The 20,023-nt window shown below is 41.9% G+C and overlaps 1 protein-coding gene across 2 annotated transcripts; it reads right to left on the bottom strand.

Annotated features, from left to right (window-relative positions):
- Positions 1 to 4,885: 4,885 nt before the first annotated feature.
- Positions 4,886 to 19,768, bottom strand: LOC138594506 (uncharacterized). 2 transcript variants are annotated; one of them, XM_069665619.1, is made up of 17 exons: positions 19,715 to 19,768; positions 19,243 to 19,350; positions 17,233 to 17,324; positions 15,471 to 16,256; positions 14,677 to 15,282; positions 13,883 to 14,488; positions 13,089 to 13,694; positions 12,472 to 12,900; positions 12,021 to 12,335; positions 10,497 to 10,901; positions 10,051 to 10,365; positions 9,605 to 9,807; positions 8,689 to 8,840; positions 7,292 to 7,534; positions 5,882 to 6,038; positions 5,717 to 5,792; positions 4,886 to 5,619 (listed from the first exon to the last, which is right to left on the bottom strand). In XM_069665619.1, the coding sequence occupies exons 3-17, from the start codon at positions 17,294 to 17,296 to the stop codon at positions 5,600 to 5,602; spliced, it is 4,983 nt and encodes a 1,660-aa protein (XP_069521720.1). In that variant the 5' UTR covers positions 17,297 to 17,324; positions 19,243 to 19,350; positions 19,715 to 19,768; the 3' UTR covers positions 4,886 to 5,599. The 2 variants fall into 2 exon arrangements, with proteins under 2 accessions (XP_069521720.1, XP_069521719.1); XM_069665618.1 differs by lacking the exons at positions 19,243 to 19,350; positions 19,715 to 19,768 and adding an exon at positions 18,140 to 18,393.
- Between the last annotated feature and the right edge of the window lie 255 nt (positions 19,769 to 20,023).

Here is a 20,023-nt window from a genome sequence, read left to right as displayed (position 1 = left end):
TCACCCATGCTGTCGTCAGCTGCTGGCAAGCCGACTTCACAGCCTCCCAAGAGGCTATTTAATTGTGGAAAAAACGAAACATGTTTTTACGAGTGTTTCGCATCTACTTGCATTTCTGACCGATTACAATGTAGCAAACTTATGAAGTTACTTAAGCTAGCGTTAATGTTGCTACAACATCAATAAGCTGGGGACATATTAATAACTAAGTTTCGGGTTACAGTTACATTGTTAAAGACCAACCGTTACCGCTAGCTGCCAAGCATAGGCCTAACCATTTATACGTTGTCTCCAAAGAGGCAACATTAGCTATGTTTATGAAACAAAGTTATTTCACTTATCATATGTGTGCACTCTTCCAACTACTCCGAGGATGCGAAGATCGATGTCTGAAAGCGGTCGGGCCTCTGATAAACCTCCTCCCGTTTTATTAACTTCCCTGTTGTGTATTGCCCCCCGCAGTTCCCAGTTTGCTGAGCAAAGTCTCCCACTTTTTTTTGACTGCATCAACTCCACGGGGGACACGGCAGACAGACGTTACTGCCTCAGTCACCTCAGCCCACTGTTTCTCCTTAATTTGTTGGGTCAATTTGTCCGAAAATTTTCCAAATAAGACATTTTTCCTTTCCTCCACTGCTGTCACCAAAATATCTATCTCGTCTTGCTTGAAATTAAAGGCCCTTCTCTTTTTCTGACAAACATCCATTATGTACGTTAAGTTAGGACTTGAAAGATAAGATATAGGACTTAGGAGATAAGATGGGACAAAGCATTAAACTTCGGACGTGTTTCAGTAATGGCAAAATAGGATTTGTCCTAACATTGATTTTTGAGATAAGATAGGACTGGCAGTTAGGACTTACTTCTGTAATACCCCTGCTCTTTGACTGCAATGTCAGCTATCTCATCCATAATCACTGAGAAGAACTCAGCAGACTTTATCTCTTCAATTAGCGTTCTCAGCACATCATGGGCCATAACTTCATCTCGTTTAGGATATCATGAGATAGCTAACTAACAAAGCTTTTCTCGCATCAGCCATCTGCTTCTGTTTACCAGCAGAAATAGAGGCGGCAACACTGACACCTGCATCAGCAGCGGCAACAATGCCCATTTGATTTGTCATGGGATCGGAATCGTTCTAGTGCTTTAGCCCACCTGGTAAAGCCATCTCATACAAAAGCTTTAAAAGATTCTTGATCGTGTGTTTTTTGCTGTAGTACAAACTTCACAAAATACCTTGTTTTTTGTGGCTTTATAGACTATTATGAGATCCTTTCCAGTTGTTCAGCTGGGTGTTGAGGAGTTTGCCTGAATTGTAACAGTTCTGGGCCCTTGCTGTGGATGGGCACGGGCCCCTTGCTTCCTATCACTACAGCTGCAATGGAGCTGTTTTTGTGAGTAGTTTGGTGGATGTGGGGTTGTGTTCTCTGGCTCCGGGTGGTGAATTCCTTGCGAGCCTCCCTTTGCTCCATCAAGGACATCACAGAAGTCCTGTGAGGGGTGTGAAGGCCGTGGCGAACACTGTATACCCCCTACAGGTTGGTGAGAAGGATTGTAGGAAGGTGGGAGAGCAGGGTCCAGATCATGATTGACGCCTTTCTTAATCACAATTGGCTTTGCATGACACTCAGACAAAAAGGATAAAATGTATTAGTCTCTGTGTTAACAAAACAGACTTATCTTCTTCCCTATGTTTAATTTCCCTTCTCTCTGCTTTTTATTTTCACATTGTAAAGGCCTCTCAGTTAAATGATTGCTCCTTCACTTCTATTCCCTTCACCCATTAAAGGTGCTATATGTAACTTTCAGAAAATCCTCATTCCTAGCAACACTGAGCATGCTCAGTCTTAGAACTCACCGGCTCCGTTTACTTCTCACTGACGAGTCGTGTTCATTGACCGGTATCATGTTGACAGTTTTTCAAGAATTTTGGAGATAAAAGGCAATTTTGAGATTGGTCTAAAAACGTTCAAACTGACGGATCATGGCCAGGTCCTTTTAGCAGAGGTTCAATACATGCTATTTTAAAATGATCTGGGACACAACCAGTACAAAGGGAGCTATTTAAACACTCAAGCAGAGTAGGTTCTGTGATCTCTATCACTCCTTTGAATACTTTAGCTGAAATGATAACAAGATGACAGGATGGGAGTTTCATGTGGCACACAATGTTAAAGAGAGTCTTCATATCAACTGGCCAGAAACTATCTAACAGGACATGAGGAGGGGGACCAGGAAAAATTATGAGGAGGCTGAAAGTGCGATATTTGCTTGAATCTGGTGAACTTTGTTAGGGAAAAATGAGAGGAAAATCTCACAGTCAGCTGCAGAAGAGGCAGGAGGACTTGACAAGTTGATTTATAGTTTTAAATAAAACTTTCGGATTGTGCTGATTTGTGTATATTAACCTGGATAAATATTAATCTCTCCTCTCTTACTTTTTGATTGAAGGTGAGCAGTTGATCTTTCATTTGTAAGTAATGAACCTGAAGTTTGGTTTTCTTCCATTTCCACTTCCAAGACTTTTTTTTGTTTTAGTCATAAATGGGGCGACAATGTCCAGTGTATTCTCACAGATTTGTTTACATTTTTCTAGCAACTTGTTTATATCTGGATTAAAAGACTAATTGTATTTTGCTTCATTAAAAAGGAAACAGAATTCCTCAGCTGTATGATCGGTAACTACCCGAAACTGAGTAGTGCGTTTGCAAGTCTTTGGTGCAGTCTGTAACACGGTATCAAATAAGATACACTGGTGGTCGGAGATGGAGAGGTCTGTCATAGTCAGGTTGTTCAGCTCCAATCCAAGCGTAAAAAACCAAGTCTAGGGTATGTATGGCAATGTCTGTGAGTTGAGCCAGAGACATGTTGAACCAGGTTAAAAGACTCAGTAATATTTAAAAACTCAACTGCAGTAAAATTTGAAGCAACATCTATGTGCAGGTTAAAATCACCAACCAGGATAATCTTGTCATCATTAAAAATAATCAATGATAAACATTCTGAGAATTCTGGTCATTTGAGTTTGCCTTCGTCTGATTTTGGATAGATATGGGTTTGGTGGTTAACAGTCCTCCTTTTCTCTGAAAGAGCCTTGATCTGACCACATTGGGAATTCCTTGAAGGGAGAGCCTGGTGTGTGATACAGCTGGTCCACGTGGGGCAGGTAGTGAGTCTGAATGTGGCTTGAAATTAGGATGTTGCAGACAGAACAAGCTGTCACGAACCGGGGACCAAGAGGAAGGACTCAAATGCAAACACACAGACGGGTGATCAAAATTCAGAAACGGTTTAATGCCAGACAGGGTTTAGTACACAGATGAGCAGTCAGATCAGGCAGAGGTATCAAAAACGTGAGGCAGTAAAAGGCAAGATAAGTGGGCAAAACAGGGTCAGATCAGTAGTCAAAAACGAGGGGCGGGGGGCAGGACACAGCCTGGAACAGAGACAGGGGTGAGTGATTTCAAAATAAAACAGGATATAACAGACATGAAACAGGAGGAAAAATAAAACTTAACCTAAGACGGACATGACAGAAGCTGTAATTTTTGACCGGTGTTGTGGTCATACACGAGGGGCAGGCATTACACTTGCTGGTGGCATTAAAAATATATTATCTGTTAAAATACGAGTGCCCAGGCTGTTGGCGCGAAGACTGTCATTACTAAAGAATGATCGGCGGTTCCAGAAAAGGTTAAAATTATCGATAAAATGTACGTCATATCGTGGGCAGGCGGGCTGCAACCAGGTGTTGAGACTTAAAATTCTGCTAAAACACTCGACACCTCTTCTAAGAGGAGGAAGTGGTGTGGAGATGAACCTGCCTGATGATGTCTGTGAGGAAGGATGAGACAGAGTTTAGGGCAGGGGAGGAAAGTCACAATTTTCTAAAATACCAAATTTCTTTTCCAAATGGATGACTTGTGGTGGAGGGGAGCGAGAGGCACGCCGCCTCCCTCCATGTTTCCTGCTGCCGACTACAGACCATGGCTTCTTCTCATGTCTCTCATTTGATATTTCCTCACTCCTCGCTCGACCCGGAAGAAGTTCCAGAGCCGCCATATTGAAGACCGTCTCAAAGCTCTTATCACTGCTCGGAGGAGTGAGGATCGAGGAGGAAATTCAGAGGAGCGATAAGCGAGGATACACGAGAGCAGTCTTTTACTGGCCGACACGACCCCTTATTAGATATCAGTTACTGATTGGACGCTGCAGCAGATCGGACTGATGTGAAACTTCACAACATCACCTGAGTTTCATACCGCAGAGAGGAAGAAAGCGGACCTTAAAACAGACTTTAAAGGGCGCCTTGAAACCGACTATAAACAACGTCGGTATAATGAGTTGGTATTTGACTACCTGAGATTGTTTAGAACGTAATATTGAGCATAACTTGTCATAAAATAAATAAAAAGCAGTGAATAACTGCAGATTTGATTTGTTTTCTGAGTCAACATCGAAGTAAAAAAAAAGTTAACTGTCTAAAAATCAAAAGTAGCAAAAACAGATTTCTTTCTATCAAATTTAATTAAAAAGTCTAGCCTTAGCCTCTTGTCATGATCAGTTATTTCCCTGCTTACTTTTATTACAGATGAATTAATTAATTCAGAGGGAGCAGGAGAGTCTCCCTGTCAGCAGGTAACACTTTTTATGTGTGAGACTGATCATTAATGAGGTTGGGTTTGATCAGCGTGACGTGATTGCTATTTTCCCTGAAACTTTTAGCCTAATAAATTATTAAAGTTGGTTAAAAAAGCATTAAGGGAGTGATTGTTTTTCCCTTGACAACAGACTATGTTCAAATTCTATAGGTGGTCAAAATCTAAATTCAAAACTCTCAAACTGTTGAAGTCAATCAAAAATGAGCTGAGAAGTAGCAGGATCTGATGCAACACAAGTTTATTGAGTACAGATGAGCAAGTACAACAACAAAATCTGAGCTTCACCCAGGTGGAACTGAATGCACTTTTCAGAGCTTGATCTTATCCTCCAAGATGCTCCTCCTGTTGTTGAGCTTGTTGGGACTGAGAAACATCCTTTTTTTATACTACATCTGTTCTCTGCTTGTATTTTAACCGTGTCAAGAGATTGGTTTTCTCCTTATATGGAAATCTAATGGTGTCAGACCCTGCTGTAGACATTAGGCTATTGCACTGGAATGTACCGGTACCTGACACGCTTCGTTTTGAACACAGGGCAGAGCAGATTTTTTGAAAATAGCAAAATAAATCATTTAAAGCTTAAAGTATTTGATTTTAAACACCCTGTTACCTGAATACATGTTTTTCACAATGAATATATGTTCTTCACTCAGATTATATGATTTACTTCACACACAAGATGAATGTTTTTTCCAAAATTCCTTCAATTAAGTATTGGTTCCTTCACTTTTATTATAACCCTGACTTCTTTTTGATTTCTGATTGGTTACACAATTAATACAAAGGTTATGAATTACCATACATGAATTGTGATCAGTTTTGATTGTATAATGCAACACCAGTTTTTATAATTTCATGTGTTATGAATCAAAAAATATTGTAGTACAAAAATATATAACACATCATGGGATGTGTTCCACCAGTATGTAACCAGCTCACTCAGTTGGCTCATCCCCTAGAGAGAAAGAAAGAGGAAAATCATGGTTCTTTATTCCACATAGTTCATTGACTTGAGACATCAGCCCTGAGACCAAATAATAATTGATACTCACAAACGATTGGTCCAATGGTGAGCGGCTCCATGACATCATAGCTTGAAACAGAGCGATATGTCCTTCTTGCACAAGACTGTTGGAGAGGGTGGAAAGATTGGAAATACAATGAACACACAAATTAAGCAGCATTGATTATAAATGTAAATGATGAAGATGACTTACTGGAACACAAGAGTTCCTTGTGTCACAGAGGCTGAGGTTGCAGTGAAGGAAAACGTCTTTGTAGTTTCCCTGGAGCAGGAAGAGCAGGGCAGAGAAACGAGCCCGGAAAGACCTGCCACTCTCAATTACAGACACCTGCTGGCTGTCAGCGGGACACCTGGTGGAGAGAATGAACTGGGTCATCAGGGGTCCGTTTCACAAAGAAGGTTCAACAAACTCTGATTCTAACCCTGAACTCTGAGTCGATCTACTCTGAGATAGGAAACTCTGAGTTTTCGGCTCCAGAACAGCTGATCAGAGTTAGTTCAATCAACTCTGAGTAGGTTCACCCGGAGTTAAGTGCGTGCTCGCTGACTGTAAAAAGTCAGCATTAATGGAGCCCCAACACCACGATTCACCATGGCAACGGTACACAAAAAGAGGTCCTCCTACGTCACACCAATGGAGCTCGAAATCCTCATGCGGACGTTCAGCGAATACGAGCATGTTTTTAGAAAAATAAAGTAACACGGCTGCAGCTGCAAAAGAGAGAGAAGCGGGAAGAGTGGGAAGAAACTGCTGCTCGAGTTAATGCGCAAGTTTAAACTGCTCTATTTATTTAATACTTAAACACGACCGGAAGCTAAAATTTATATTAATTTAGGAGCAATGCAGCGGGAGAAAAAAACATACATGGAAGCACTTCAATCATATTTTAAATATTAAACTAATGAAATATCATTCAGTGGCTGTTTTAATGTGCATTAGCTTTATCCCTAACATGATGCTGACTTCACATACATTATAATTTATGTTGATTAAACTGAATGTGTTAGTTTAAATAAATAAAAAAATTCCAATAAATTAAGGTGTCTTATTTGAGTGCTCTCGGCAGTGGTGGTGGAAAATCTAAAAATGATGACTTTGACACAGATTTGTCTTTTGATTTTTTTTATCATAATTATAAAAGACTTTTGCAAAGGGATCAGAGCAGCACAGAGACGCAACGTTTCTTCTTTTAATTCGGTAACCGCTTAAACACACGCGTGAGACGGGCTGAATGAATGAGGAAGTCGAATTGATAGAATATAAGAGAATATAAGAGAATATAAAACCGAATCGGTTTTATATTCTAGAGGGAGGAGACAGAGCGAAACTCTGAGTTTCCTGAAGAAAACCTGCTCGCGACCAGGTTAGGTTCATAGAGTCTGTTACTACGGTAACTGACCGAGAGCTTAAATTACCTCCCTTTGTGAAACGGAAAACTCAGAGTTTCCCTCATTTCAGGGTTAACAGACTCAGAGTTTTCAATAAACCTGCTTTGTGAAACGGACCCCAGGTCCATATAGCATGTAAGTATACATTTACCTTCTTCCCATTTCCTTTATACTCCACAAACAGGCTCTACTGGGGCTCAAGAGGGACACTTACTTGTTTCGGATGAGAGGGTATTGCATGGGATCGTTAGGGCTGGGTGAGGAAGTGGCGTAGCAGTTCTCCAGAACAAGTACAAAGCGGCGATCTCTCCCTACCACAGTGACACCCACGTACAACGGTGAGCCCACTGGCAGGCTGACTCGGCCTGCTGGGTAAGTCTCAGTGTAGGCGGAAGTGCGGTATAGAGCCATGAAGGCTCTGGCTTTGGTACCCAAGCCTGAAATGCCATCTGACGCCCTGTAAAGAAAGAAGGTTTGAATTTTATAGGAAACAAGCCAAGTTTATTTCTCCATCATTTCTTAGTCCTTTATTATTGCTGAATGTTCTGAAAATGTATGTGTCCTTTAGGTGTTTTCTCTATTCACATTGACACTGATAACAGACAGCAAGTTAAAAATGTTCTTGTCCCTACTGTATATTTCAGCTTTGAAGCTATACAGTATCCCTACCAGTAAAGATTTACACATACATTGTGCTGTTGTGGTGCACCAAGCTGTGTTCTTTAAATGATTATCAATGGACTAACTGATAGCTAGAATAGAGGGATCACCTTTACAGTACAGTGTGGGATTACTTGGGCTAATGTGTAAGTAGCAGATTGTTACATTAAGGATTACGTTTTTTTTTACTGTCGGAACCTTATTTCTCCATTTAATAAGAGAAAAACACCATATGATCCAACATACTACCTGACTGGATTAAACGTCCTGTATGCTCATGCTGCTGCCTCAGGCCCTAAACCACTGCATGTTATTTAACACAGTGGATTCTTAGCTTACCACAGATAGCACACTCACCACTGTGATTTACATGAAAATGTTGGACCACTGATATCTAGAGGGCATCAGCATAACTGTGTTTTTAATCAAAAAGCCCTGTTATGTAAGTTGCTGAGGTATTAAGCCCCATTACTCAAAGAGAAAGGTGATCGTATATCCATATAACTTACTTACTTAGATAGACATTCTTTTGCAATTCATTTTACCCTGTTCTATAAAAGTTGTTTTGGATGTGGTTATTGTTTTGGGTAACAGACTCATCTTGTATTGTTGTATATTATTATCTTTAATTAGGTTTCCCTTGCACAGAGATCTTGATCATTAACAAAATATCGGCATCTAGAGGATCTGAAAAATTCTGCACACTTCGACTTTGGTGACTCCCAGTGGTAGTATAATAAAATACACTGATGCAAACAGCAGAGCATGTGTAAACTGAGATTAATGGTTAAAAGCGACACAACAGCGAAACTGGGTTTGCCTGAACTTTAAAGGTCATCAAGGTACTTTAGTAGAATGGTTTAATCACATAACAATTATTCACATACATACTGATACATATTAAACATTTATAACTGTACAAGTGGTAAGATTCAATGAGGGGATACTTACGGCAGGAATGGTCTGATAGCCACGTTCAGGCTGGAGTCTGTTTCCAGGGGATATGCGCAGGAGAAGGGGATGCTCACAGGAAGGCTGAAGGACCCATTGTTTAGGGGGTAGATAAATAAACGGTTGGAGTAGATGGCATGTGTCCGGTTCGTCTGAAAGACAGGCGATTACCAGGAAGTTCAATTACATGTTAGCTTTAGAGGATGTGCCGCAGCAGCAGCATGACCAAGTGGTAAGAACACTTTCACACAGGTGGAGGAGCTGTGTTTCGGACACTTTAAGACAATGAATGCACAGCCACTGTGGTTGTCTGCTTACCTCCATGTAGGAAGGGAGTTTTTCCAGTAAGGCACCAATAAGTTGTGCTAATAATGTGCGGTCAAAGAGGCAATAACAAAAGCTAACACTTAAGAGAGGGATGTGTGCAATATGTCTATTTGGCAATGCACTTTGTGTATGAGGATCAAGAGGAACAACACATGGCCCCCGAATGATGCCTGGACACAAGCTACAGCCTGAACAACGCTGCCTGTGGTGAATGTGTGTGTTGAAAGACTCTCAGCACCTTTTCAAAGGAAATACTGCAGCCAGACATACTACAAGTGAATATAAACTACAACTAACTTCATCATGCTGAACCACTTTTACACGATTTTGTAGCAATTCATGTTTAGTTTAATCTCAAACCAACCAAACGCTTATTTGTTATTGTGAATACTGCAGAAGTGGTACTGTGCTTGCTTTCTGGCTTCAACTCTGAACATAAACACACACACTTACACCACAGATTGTGTAGTGATACACAGGGATCCACTGTTTAGAGGGCCCAAGATGTTCTATGCTTATTGTATAGTAAAGAACAGGTCAAAGCAAATTGATATGATTACAGTAGAAAAAGTGAAAGAAAAGTCTTTACCATTAGCATGTTTCCACAGGCACCCTCCATAGCATCCACTTCATACCACACCATATTATTAAACACTCTGACCCGGGAGCAGTTACGAGCTGCAAAGTTGCCAGAGACTGGGTTCAAACCAGAAGATGTCAGGCCAGCCAAATTCAGCCCTACTTGGAGTTTATCAGGGCCACAAATGAGCTGATGATGCAGGGTTGGAGAGACTTCAAAAAAAGGCAACAGAGAAAAAGTGTTACAGATCACATATGAAATGGTTAATAGTTTATAACATGAAACCTGGAGGACAAACTCTCACTGGTGAAGCAGCTGTTTGTTGATTTGAGACACAAGTGCAAGATGGACTTCATGAAGACAATGATGTGTTTAAAATGTCAATGTGTATTCATTATCTCTATGCTAATTATGACATCATATACAGTGTACACTGTGCCACAAGTTGTATTTACCTTCACACACGACACTAGCATCTTCACGGTGGCTGCAGTCATGAGATCCAAATCCTCTATGCCTGCACTCTGTAAGCTCTGATTCGCTCCCTCTGCAGGAGACATCATCCATCCAGATGGGTCCACTGCCCTGTCCAAAAGCTGCACTATGTTGTGCTGAACGAGCAGGGCCACAATCCAGCTGTCTGCAGACTACATCAGCGTCCCTTAGGTCCCAGCTATCGTCACACACTGTCCCCCACTGACCATTATGGTAGACCTCCACTCTACCAGAGCATCGGCTGTTAGAGTTGACCAGCCTCACTGGTGAAGCAGCTGTTTGTTGATATGAGACACAAGTGCAAGATGGACTTCATGAAGACAATGATGTGTTTAAAATGTCATATTCATTATCTCTATGCTAATTATCATATACAGTGTGCACTGTGCCACAAGTTTGTATTTACCTTCACACACGACACTAGCATCTTCATGGTGACCACAGTTGTGTATTCCAAATCCTCTGTGCCTGCACTCTGTAAGCTCTGATTCGTTCCCTCTGCAGGAGACATCATCCATCCAGATGGGCCCTCTGCCCTGTCCAAAAGCTGCACTATGTTGTGCTGAACGAGCAGGGCCACAGTCCAGCTGTCTACACACCACCTGAGCATCAAGCAGGCCCCAGGAATCGTCACACACTGTCCCCCACTGTCCACGGTGGAAGATCTCCAATCTGCCGGAGCAGGAGTTGTTCCCTCCATTAAGGCGGACCTGCCCCTCAGCTACTGAGCTGTTGTTAGCTGTTGTGGTGGCAGTGATGTCAGCTGTCACAGGCATGGTTGGTGGAACTGTGGTGCTGAACTCTGGTCGAACTAAAAGGAAAAGTCTGTGTCAAGTCCCAACACAACTGCAGCCTGCACTGCCATCAGCATTAATGAGCAAAACTTACCTTTCTAATACATACTGTATATGCTATAGTATATACGCATATGATATGTATATGATTTGAATCCCATTCATCAGATTGACCTCAGTTTATACACATTTACAATAAGTCCTCTATGAACGCCACAGCGTCACAGAGTTCCACAAGGTTCTGTGCTCAGTCCTAATCTATTCCCCAATAGATGTGGCCCAAAACACCTAAAAGAAACGTTATCTAATGATATAATGTCCTACATGGCATCTTGCTGGCATCCAGCACCACTGTTAGGAATCTTGGAGTTCTAATAGATCAGGAATCGTCCCAAATATAACAAATTTCAAGAACAACCTTTTTTTGTTTGTTATTCTACGTGAAATTGCAAAAATCAAACACATCCTGTCTCATCATGATGCAGAATAACTACTTCATGCATTCTATTCTTCTTGGTTGGGTGATTGCATTTCCTTAATATCAGGCTGCTCTAATAAGTCTTTAAAGACTCTTCAGCTGGTATAAAATGCTGCAGGTCATGTATTGACAAGAACAAGGAAAAGTGATCATATTTCTCTTATATTAGCTTCTCTGCACACGCTCCCTGTAAAACCTAAAATACAATTCAAGATCCCTCTTCTCACCTATTAAAGCTCTTAATGGTCAGGAATTATCATATCTTATAGAGCTCATCGCGCCCTATTACCTCTCTAGAACATTGGTCTCTCAGAATGCCTGCCTGCTTGTGGTACCTAAAGTCTTAAAGAGGAGTGTGGGAGGTCCTTTTATATGTTGTAATGATCAGCCGTTTTCCTTGCCACTGTTGCCAAGTGTTTGCCCATTGGTGGATTAATGTTGTGTCTCTCTGAATAATATAACTAAGAGTACCGCCGCTGACCTGCTCTTTACATAAACTGTACTCGGATAACTTTTGTTATAACTTGGCGCTAAATAAAGAAATCTTCATTTATTGAATAATGTTTTTTATTATTAAAACAAACTGATGTGGCAATTTTTCTAGTTAAATATGTGCAATAAGATTTGGAGTGTACTTTAAATATGTGTAAACATTTACCTTCACAGATGACACTGGCATCCTCAACATGAGCACAGTTGTGGACTCCAAACCCTTGATGTCTGCAGCTTGTTATCGATGATTCGTTGCCAAAACAACTCACATTGTCCATCCAGATGGGCCCTCGGCCCTGTCCAAAAGCTGCAATATGTTGTGCTGAACGAGCAGGGCCACAGTCCAGCTGTCTGCACACCACGTTGGCGTCCCTTAGGTCCCAGCCATCGTCACACACTGTCCCCCACTGACCATTATGGTAGACCTCCACTCTGCCAGAGCATCGGCTGTTAGAGTTGACCAGCCTCACTGGTGAAGCAGCTGTGTGTTGATATGAGACACAAGCGCAAGATGGACTTCATGAAGACAATGATGTGTTTAAAATGTCATATTCATTATCTCTGCTAATTAAAATCATCTACAGTGTTCACTATTGACACACCAAGTTTGTATTTACCTTCACACACGACACTAGCATCTTCATGGTGACCACAGTTGTGTATTCCAAATCCTCTGTGCCTGCACTCTGTAAGCTCTGATTCGCTCCCTCTGCAGGAGACATCATCCATCCAGATGGGCCCTCTGCCCTGTCCAAAAGCTGCAGCTTGTGGTGCTGACAGAACCCTGCCACAGCCCAGCTGTCTACACACCACCTGAGAATCAAGCAGGCCCCAGGAATCGTCACACACTGTCCCCCACTGTCCACGGTGGAAGATCTCCACTCTGCCAGAGCAGGAGTTGTTCCCTCCATTAAGGCGGACCTGCCCCTCAGCTACTGAGCTGTTGTTAGCTGTTGTGGTGGCAGTGATATTGACCTGATTGGTGGCAGTGGGCGGTGTACTTGGGGGTGTAGTTGTAGAAACTATAGGAGCTGTTTCGTTCACCTCTGTTGACAATGAAAAACAGTCAGATACTGATGCTGAGCCAAAGAGAGTTTTTGTTGACAAATTATTCATCAGATTTAAGAACTACAGACAATGTTGTCTTTATTGGTGGAATAATTTAAATGATTAGATCAGATTTGAACTTTTAGTCTGTTGCTACAGAGTAAAGATGTTTCAAATGGAACAATACCTGCACAGTATGCAAGACTGCATACGCTTGGCTGCACGAGTTTGTAGACGTAGTAGTTTCCGTAGCAGTGCTTGACATGGATGTCATGTGAGGTAAAGCGGCAGCAGCTGCCAGACCAGGCATTACACACAGTGCGATTTTCAATCTGATCGGACCGTGTGGGATGAGGCTCTGTTATCCACAGAGGAGCATGAGTTCCACACCTGTTTTCAGCCACACACCTCTCTGGAATATGAGCACTGTTTCCCCACAGAAACAGCCGATACCAGCCTTGCCAATTAACATTTCGATCACAGTGTAGGTTCTGGGTGGATGTGTTATTAGTTGAGCGCCAGTCATCATTCAGCACAGTGTAGTTCTGGCAGGGGTCAGCACAGCGGAGGTTCCCATTAAACCTGATGCAGTCCATGCCTGAAGGACATACAGATTGTCCACAGCTGAACTGGACAGACCTGGAAGAGTCTCCGTTAAGGCGGACCTGCCCCTCAGCTACTAAGCTGTTGTTAGCTGTCGTGGTGGCAGCAATATTGACCTGATTGGTAGCAGTGGCCGGTGTACTTGGGGGCAGTGTAGTTTTAGAAACTATTGGAGCTGTTTCGTTCACCTCTGTTGACAATGAAAAACAGTCAGATACTGATGCTGAGACAAAGAGAGTTTTTGTTAACAAATTATTCATCAGATTTAAGAACTACAGACAATGTTGTCTTTATTGGTGGAATAATTTAAATGATTAGATCAGATTTGAACTTTTAGTCTGTTGCTACAGAGTAAAGATGTTTCAAATGGAACAATACCTGCACAGTATGCAAGATGGCAATTGTTTGGCTGCATGAGTTTGTAGACGTAGTAGTTTCCGTAGCAGTGCTTGACATGGATGTCATGTGAGGTAAAGCGGCAGCAGCTGCCAGACCAGGCATTACACACAGTGCGATTTTCAATCTGATCGGACCGTGTGGGATGAGGCTCTGTTATCCACAGAGGAGCATGAGTTCCACACCTGTTTTCAGCCACACACCTCTCTGGAATATGAGCACTGTTTCCCCACAGAAACAGCCGATACCAGCCTTGCCAATTAACATTTCGATCACAGTGTAGGTTCTGGGTGGATGTGTTATTAGTTGAGCGCCAGTCATCATTCAGCACAGTGTAGTTCTGGCAGGGGTCAGCACAGCGGAGGTTCCCATTAAACCTGATGCAGTCCATGCCTGAAGGACATACAGATTGTCCACAGCTGAACTGGACAGACCTGGAAGAGTCTCCGTTAAGGCGGACCTGCCCCTCAGCTACTAAGCTGTTGTTAGCTGTCGTGGTGGCAGCAATATTGACCTGATTGGTGGCAGTGGCCGGTGTACTTGGGGGCAGTGTAGTTTTAGAAACTATTGGAGCTGTTTCGTTCACCTCTGTTGACAATGAAAAACAGTCAGATACTGATGCTGAGACAAAGAGAGTTTTTGTTAACAAATTATTCATCAGATTTAAGAACTACAGACAATGTTGTCTTTATTGGTGGAATAATTTAAATGATTAGATCAGATTTGAACTTTTAGTCTGTTGCTACAGAGTAAAGATGTTTCAAATGGAACAATACCTGCACAGTATGCAAGACTGCATACGCTTGGCTGCATGAGTTTGTAGACGTAGTAGTTTCCGTAGCAGTGCTTGACATGGATGTCATGTGAGGCAAAGCGGCAGCAGCTGCCAGACCAGGCATTACACACAGTGCGATTTTCAATCTGATCGGACCGTGTGGGATGAGGCTCTGTTATCCACAGAGGAGCATGAGTTCCACACCTGTTTTCAGCCACACACCTCTCTGGAATATGTGCACTCTTTCCCCACAGAAACAGCCGATACCAGCCCTGCCAATTAACATTTCGGTCACAGTGTAGGTTTTGGGTGGATGTGTTATTAGTTGAGCGCCAGTCATCATTCAGCACAGCGTAGTTCTGGCAGGGGTCAGCACAGCGGAGGTTCCCATTAAACCTGATGCAGTCCATGCCTGAAGGACATACAGATTGTCCACAGCTGAACTGGACAGACCTGGAAGAGTCTCCGTTAAGGCGGACCTGCCCCTCAGCTACTAAGCTGTTGTTAGCTGTCGTGGTGGCAGCAATATTGACCTGATTGGTAGCAGTGGCCGGTGTACTTGGGGGCAGTGTAGTTTTAGAAACTATAGGAGCTGTTTCGTTCACCTCTGTTGACAATGAAAAACAGTCAGATACTGATGCTGAGACAAAGAGAGTTTTTGTTAACAAATTATTCATCAGATTTAAGAACTACAGACAATGTTGTCTTTATTGGTGGAATAACTTAAATGATTAGATCAGATTTGAACTTTTAGTCTGTTGCTACAGAGTAAAGATGTTTCAAATGGAACAATACCTGCACAGTATGCAAGATGGCATACGCTTGGCTGCACGAGTTTGTAGACGTAGTAGTTTCCGTAGCAGTGCTTGACATGGATGTCATGTGAGGTAAAGCGGCAGCAGCTGCCAGACCAGGCATTACACACAGTGCGACTTACAATCTGATCGGACCGTGTGGGATGAGGCTCTGTTATCCACAGAGGAGCATGAGTTCCACACCTGTTTTCAGCCACACACCTCTCTGGAATATGTGCACTCTTTCCCCACAGAAACAGCCGATACCAGCCTTGCCAATTAACATTTCGATCACAGTGTAGGTTCTGGGTGGATGTGTTATTAGTTGAGCGCCAGTCATCATTTAGCACATCGTAGTTCTGGCAGGGGTCAGCACAGCGGAGGTTCCCATTCAACCTGATGCAGTCCATGCCGGAAGGACATACAGATTGTCCACAGCTGAACTGGACAGACCTGGAAGAGGGTGCCGATCTGGTTCTGCGGGAAGGCTCCAGGCACTCGAAGGAACCTGGGGTGTTCTGACAAACCTGATGTTGTTTGCAGGGTGAGTCTGGGAGGGAGCACTCGTTAGTGTCCACACAGCCCCGCTCTGCTGACCAGTGATAACCTTCTTCACAGCAAGACGAGTTAAGGCAGAGTTTTATGTCATAACACTTTTGGCCATCGCCTACAAAACCCTCTTTACAGACACAAGAGACCACATGACTTGAGAAAGTGTTGTCTGTTTCTTGTGACTCCTGGCAGGCGGCTTCATCATGACATGAGTCACAGCTGGTGACAAGCATCCCTGTGAAAAGTACGAAAATAGTTTAATGTAGGATTTAATAGAATTTTAGGAACTTTTCCATTCATTTCATTAGTATAACTTAGCTTAGCTTAACCTAACTATCTATTTCTAATTTCTGACATCATGCTTATCTGAAATTTCTACAAAAATGTATTACTGATATTCTATGAATATAGCTGTGAAAATATTTGCAAGACAAGACTATAAGTTGTCAGTCACAAAAATGGAATCTTAACTTTTAATATTTAACAAATATGGAATGGAATAAGCCAGTGGTTCTCAAACTGGGGTCCTAGGACCCCTGGGGGTCGGCCAACCATAGCCTGGGGTCCGCAAAATAATTACAATAAATTTATAATAAATCATAAAATTGTGCTTTATCATTAAAAACTGCATGTCTGCAGATGAGGACCACTTGCGCCGATTAAACAAGCATATTGTGTCCATTACTCCCACCCACGTTAGCTTTGGACCAATAGAAACTGATATGATTGTGACACATCAAGTCAATCTGTCATGAATGACTCAACTCACTCAGTAAAATGTCTGATGTATTTAGGTTGATAACTTTAACAATGCAAATAGTTCCAATGGCATCTAAGCCTGCAAAGGTTAGTAAGCTAATCGGTGTTATGATTATGAGGGGGTCCTTAAAAAATGCTCTCGCCTATAAGGGGTCCCCGGCCCCAAAAAGTTTGAGAATCCCTGGAATAAGCAATATTAAGCGAACCAAATGTTTGAGGGCTCGCGATATTTTTAGCACCAGCTGTTATGATTTTCATGTGAGGATACAAATTCATTTTATTACATTCTACATTGAAGCCTATATATACTGTATAAATGACAGCAAAAGAAGAAAGATCCACAATTAAACCTATTAAGATTTGTTTTTTTCAAAGTAGTACAAAAATACAATTAAACGATTAAGATGTGTCATGTTGTCTAAAACAAGTTAACAAGAAGTCAGATGGTTTACCTGAGGTGCTTCCTTTGAAAACCTGTAAAAGTAGGAGCAATAACAAACCCCCAGGCAGCCTCATTATGGACCACGCCCACGACAGAAAGTTGCTGAAAAAGACAAAAAGAGATTTTTCAAACCATAATTTTAATGATGCTGCAGTGCATTCAAATCTAATATTTTGCCAGTCTTTGAACTGAAATGAGAGAGACAGATTACTATTTACTTATAATTATAATACCAAAGGATAAAATTCAATCTGGGTCTGGCACACAAACAAAATCCTGAGTCAATAAATTTTATGGCACCACGATCAATCTCAGGTCAGTGTTGACACATAATTTTGATTAGTTTGGATCATCTTGCCTTTCTAACTGGGTTGTTTTTGTTTGTTCTGTTTAATTCCTTTGTGTGTTCTTTTATTTAGAAGTTGAGAGCCACTATAGTTTGCTATGAGGTTTACTGTGTTGCACCCAGGGTGAATATGTGGCACCACCCCTGCACCCTCCTTAGTGCAGTCTGCCTCCCCCTAGTGGCCTCAGTTTAGTTTAGTTTAGTTTAGTTTATTTTGGGACTAGAAGCTGTATGTTTTAGGTCAAACATTTTAAATTTGATCTTAACTTATAATTGTTATATTTTAACAATTTTGGTATACCTAGTTTTTACTGTTTAACCTCCCCATTCCTTCCCTACAGCTCAAGGCCATTCTTATGTTGTACATTTTCTTTGGTTAATTTCAATAAAATATTTTGCTTTAGTTTACATGTCTCTGCCTCATCAGTAACGAGTCTGTGTGCCATCACGGTTTTGCTCAGAATTCCTGGGGTGCAAGTCTTCAGGTGGCATCGCTGGTTAAACTTCTATCTGTTACAAATACCCTCCCTTTGCCACACTTAAAATCAATAATAAAAATTGTTTTAAATACCTTGCAGTCATGCCTGTCTTTTCCTTCACTGTAGATGACATAAATGTAGCCTCCCTCCATGATGGTTGAATTTAACCATCTTTAATACCTGCATTAAATGCTTGCAGGAGAGTTGGTAAAAATCAGTCTCCTCGGATAGCTTTGTACCATTCAGAAGGAACGCCATCTGGGACAGGTGACTTGTTTGCTCTTTAGGGAACCCAAATCTCTCAAGAACCATACAAAAAAAATGTCCAACTTTCAGAGTCAAGGGCCTTCTCCTTGTCCCGTATAATGTGCAGCGAGCGTCTGCTATCATGGTTTTGTCTCTGTGAGAAAAAACCTGTTTGATCAGTCTCAATGAGCTGGGGAGGGGACTTTCCAACTCTCTTGCCAAGAATGTGTAGAGCTTATAATCAATAATAAGAACAGAAATTGTTCTAAATGCCCTGCAGTCATGCCTGTCTTTCCTTCACTGGAGTTGACAGAAATGTAGCCTCCCTCCATGATGGTTGAATTTAACCATCTTTAAAAGCTGCATTAAATGGCTGGAGGAGACTTGGTATCACCAGTCAGTCTCCTCAGATAGATTTGTACCATTCAGAAGGAATGCCATCTGCGACAGGTGACTTGTTTGCTCTTTAGGGAAACCAAATCGCTCAAGAACCATATAAAAAAAAATGTCTAACTTACAGAGTCAAGGGCCTTCTTCTTTTCCCATATAATGTGCAGCGAGCGTCTACTATCATGGTTTTGCCTCTGTGAGAAAAAATCTGTTTGATCAGTGTCAATGAGCTAGGGAAGGGACTTTCCAACTCTCTTGGCAAGAATGTGTAGAGCTTATAATCAATAATAAGAACAGAAATTGTTCTAAATGTCCCGCAGTCATGCCTGTCTCTTCCTACACTGGAGATGACAAAAATGTAGCCTCCCTCCATGATGGTTGGATTTAACCATCTTTAAAAGCTGTATTAAATGGCTGGAGGAGACTAGGTATCACCGGGAAGTCTGCTCGGATAGCTTTGTACCATTCGAAAGGAAAGCCATCTGGGCCAGGTGAATTGTTTGCTCTTTACCGAAACCGAATCTCTCAAGAACCGTATTAAAAAAAACTTCCAACTTACAGAGTCAAGGGCCTTCTCCGTGTCCAGAATAACCAGCAAGGCTTGTAGTTTCTGTTCTCGAAGATGTCTCACAATGTGCAGCGAGCGTCTGGTATCATCGTTTTGTCTCTGTGAGATAAAACCTGTTTGATAATTGTGGATGAGCTTGGGAGGGGACTTTCCAACTCTCTTGCCAAGAATGTGTAGAGCTTATAATTAATAATAAGAACAAAAATTGTTCTAAATGCCCTGCAGTCATGCCTGTCTTTTCCTTCACTGGAGACGACAGAAATGTAGCCTCCCTCCATGATGGTTGGATTTAACCATCTCTAAAAGCTGCATTAAATGGCTGGATGACACTTGGTATCACCGGGAAGTCTGCTCGGATAGCTTTGTACCATTCGAATGGAAAGCCATCTGGGCCAGGTGACTTGTTTGCTCTTTAGGGAAACCGAATCTCTCAAGAACCATATAAAATTTTTTTCCAACTTACAGAGTCGAGGGCCTTCTCCGTGTCCAGAATAACCAGCAAGGCTTGTAGTTTCTGTTCTCAAAGATGATGCAATGTGCAGTGAGCGTCTGGTATCATGGGTTTATCTCTGTGAGATAAAACCTGTTTGATCAGTGTGGATAGCTGGTGAAGGGCCTTTCCAACTCTCTTGGCAAGAATGTGTATAGATTATAACCAATTAGAACCAAAATTGTTCTAAATGTCCTGCAGTCATGCCTGTCTCTTCCTTCACTGGAAATGACAGAAATGTAGCCTCCCTCCATGATGGTTGGATTTAACCATCTTTAAAAA

This window comes from Semicossyphus pulcher, unplaced genomic scaffold (assembly GCF_022749685.1).
Source record: "Semicossyphus pulcher isolate SPU_LCO1_2020_fin unplaced genomic scaffold, fSemPul1.0.p SCAF_17, whole genome shotgun sequence".
NCBI classification, from domain to species: Eukaryota; Metazoa; Chordata; class Actinopteri; order Labriformes; family Labridae; genus Semicossyphus; species Semicossyphus pulcher.
Note: the sequence above shows the minus strand (reverse complement) of the source record. Positions and strands in the feature narration are given on the sequence as shown.